At 47.2% G+C, this 2,746-nt stretch overlaps 1 protein-coding gene across 1 annotated transcript; it reads right to left on the bottom strand.

The window, feature by feature from the left end:
- Positions 1-1,767: 1,767 nt before the first annotated feature.
- SMIM30 (small integral membrane protein 30) lies at positions 1,768-1,970 on the bottom strand. Its single transcript, XM_075727939.1, has one exon. It carries the CDS (start codon positions 1,951-1,953, stop codon positions 1,768-1,770), a length of 186 nt encoding a protein of 61 aa, XP_075584054.1. The 5' UTR covers positions 1,954-1,970.
- Positions 1,971-2,746: the final 776 nt, after the last annotated feature.

Genomic DNA, 2,746 nt, shown 5'->3' with positions numbered 1-2,746 from the left:
TACCGTTTCAACCCCACACAATTTTGGAAGCTTTCATTTTACCTTCTTCCCCCTATCAACCATGAGAGAGGGACATAAATTGCAAGACTGAAATAACCAGGGCTTCTGCCTCCTCAGATGTTGGAGAGAGAAGTCAAACCAGCCACAAATTGCATACAGAAATCTTAGAATTTGGAGAACATGATCTGCCCACCCAATTACTTATATAAGACCTGTCTGACAACTCCTCGAGCCATTGCTTTGTGCTCTACTCAACAGAGACACTTACAGAGGAAGGGGAGGAATAGTATCAAAATATATAGCTCTGCATCACATTTGACCTTTTTCCCCAGCTCTGAAAGATAAAAGCTAAGATTTCTAGCAAGAGTGGCAGTGTCCACAGCACAAGATCAGAAGGAAATTCTGTGAACTATGGAGAGCTCACCTTCCTGTGCTCCTCATTCTGCTGCTGTTACAAATTGTGCTCTGCTCCTTGTCTCAAGCGGACAGCTAGAACACCCTAACAAGCTAGACGGACTTGTGGTAGACATTCTTGGCTGTGCCACTTCACCTTTGGTACTTAAAGAAAGAAACAGGTCCTGGATATGCTACTGAGTAGAGTCTTTCAGTCATCTACCATACAATCTGATTGAGCATGAGCAGAACAAGACTATTTACATCTCCCATTTTGCATCAGGATTTTTCACTTTGGTTTTGGTCCTAATCTTCTGTGGAACTCATATGCATCAGTTAGGTAAGAAGCCTAAATGTTTAGCTAGCAACATAAGTGTGTCATGAGGAAGACACTCGAGAACAATTGACCTGTTGACTAAACCCAGTATTTCAATAAAACATGTTCTTTCCATACTGCAAAAGAAACATACACACAGCTGTCTTGTTATAATTCTAATAACCCCCTAATGCAGAAATACTACGCATAATTCCTCATTAAAATAAGTAAGTCTTCAGTGTTGGAGAAAAAAAAAATACAAACACCAAATGAAATAAGCCTTAAACCTGCTGTGCCTAAAGGAAAGCTGAGTACAAAAAATAAACAAGAGACAAAAAACCATATCCCTAATCTGATTTATGTAGCCCTACATGTACTTTTCTGTGAAATACATATTAAAGAAAACAGCAGTCCCATTCTTAAGTGTACCTACTTGGTAACAAGAACACAGGCTACAGGAGACACACATTCTAAAATAAAAATACGTAAGAAAAAAAAGTTTTCCATGTTTCCTTAGTTCTCTGAGGTCTCATCCCTGTGACAGCAGAAGTGAGCTGTTAGGTGCTAACTGTCGTTACAAAAAATGTGAGCACATGCACACAAGTCAAAGCAGTCAGCTCGCTAGCTAGCTAGTTAGGAGTGCTTCCAAAGCTCTGTCATCCTGACTGGAAGATTAATAGCTGCTTCCTCCTGATTAACCCTTGAAACCAAAATTGTGGAACCTGTTGATGGTCTCCCTCACATGTTCCATTTATAAACGTTTACTGTGACCCACTCTGTGGTTTTCCTTCCCCATTCAAAAAGTTCTTACTCTCCTCTAAGGCAGTATTTAATCACAAGCAATATAAAATCATCTTACTGCCATAAGCACATATCCTACAAACCCCTTTTACTGGGTACAGTCTTGATTCTGTTGTACTGCACAGTAAGAGGGGTTTGCAGAAATATCTACTACATGGTTTTTGAAAGTTACCCAGAACCAAAGCTCGGTCTTACACCCCAAATCTCAACCCCAAGCCGTGTTTGGAAATTCATTTCATCTGAGCATCTTCTTGAAATCATTGCTGCCCGTTCCTTTTCCTTGCGTACAAGCCAAGGCAGGCACAGAATCCGACGACAGTGACAGCGAGGCCTAGTAGGAAGGCAATGGTATCTCCTGCGTCCAGGGCTTCAACTACTGGCAGCACCAGCAGCAGTGAAACGAGGACCAGGAAAAGTTTTGAGGTGTTCTCGGTAGAAGGCATGCTGACGACCAGCTGACCCCAAGGGGAAGTTAAACGAGGGAAGTGGTGGAAAGCAGGTACTTTGGTGGTATCTACAAGGAAAACAAACGGAATATGACAAGATTTCCCTTCCTTCCGCCTTGGAATTGTCTTGCCAAAAGCCAACTGATGTGATCGATGTATTACAAATATGGGGCTCGGGGAATTTAGGTTTTATCTTCACAATTACAAAAGCAAATGACTTCCTAGCGTGAGATAGCCACGGTGGGTCTGCTGTCTTGTTATGCCACTCTGTGGAAACCAATCTTTCGGTGTCTTACCATGAGGTAAAAGTCAGAACAGGCTCTGCTGCCTGCAGCCATCAGCGCTTACCTCACGCTGTGCTACACGGGCCCTTCTCACCCGGCGTTTGGGGCTGGGCAGCCGCGGCAGGCCGCGTACCCACGCCTTCTAGCAGGGGCAGACTCCCGCACACCTTCGAGGACTTAAATTAACTCTCAGCCCCTCCCCGGGTAGGCGCACACCCTCGCTGCAGGACACCCATCCCCTCCTCCCCGCTCCAACTTCGGAAGCGTCCCCGTGAGGCGCACGCCGGCGCCAAGCCGCGGGGGCCGCTCCGCACTTGTTTTTCCCGCAGGAGCGGCTCCCTGCCGGGGCACACCCGACCAAAAAACACCGCGCCAGGGTGCTCCGCGGGGGCCGAGGCCGCCGGGGCCACCCGAACAAGCGGCTTTTCCGCCAGCCCCCCCGGCGGGGGCCAGCGACGGGGCTCTGCCCCGCACCGCGCCCGGCCGCCGCCTCCCCCGGAGCGGGC

This window comes from Pelecanus crispus, chromosome 1, assembly GCF_030463565.1.
Source record: "Pelecanus crispus isolate bPelCri1 chromosome 1, bPelCri1.pri, whole genome shotgun sequence".
Taxonomy (NCBI): Eukaryota; Metazoa; Chordata; class Aves; order Pelecaniformes; family Pelecanidae; genus Pelecanus; species Pelecanus crispus.
This window is presented reverse-complemented; position numbering and strand designations above follow the sequence as displayed.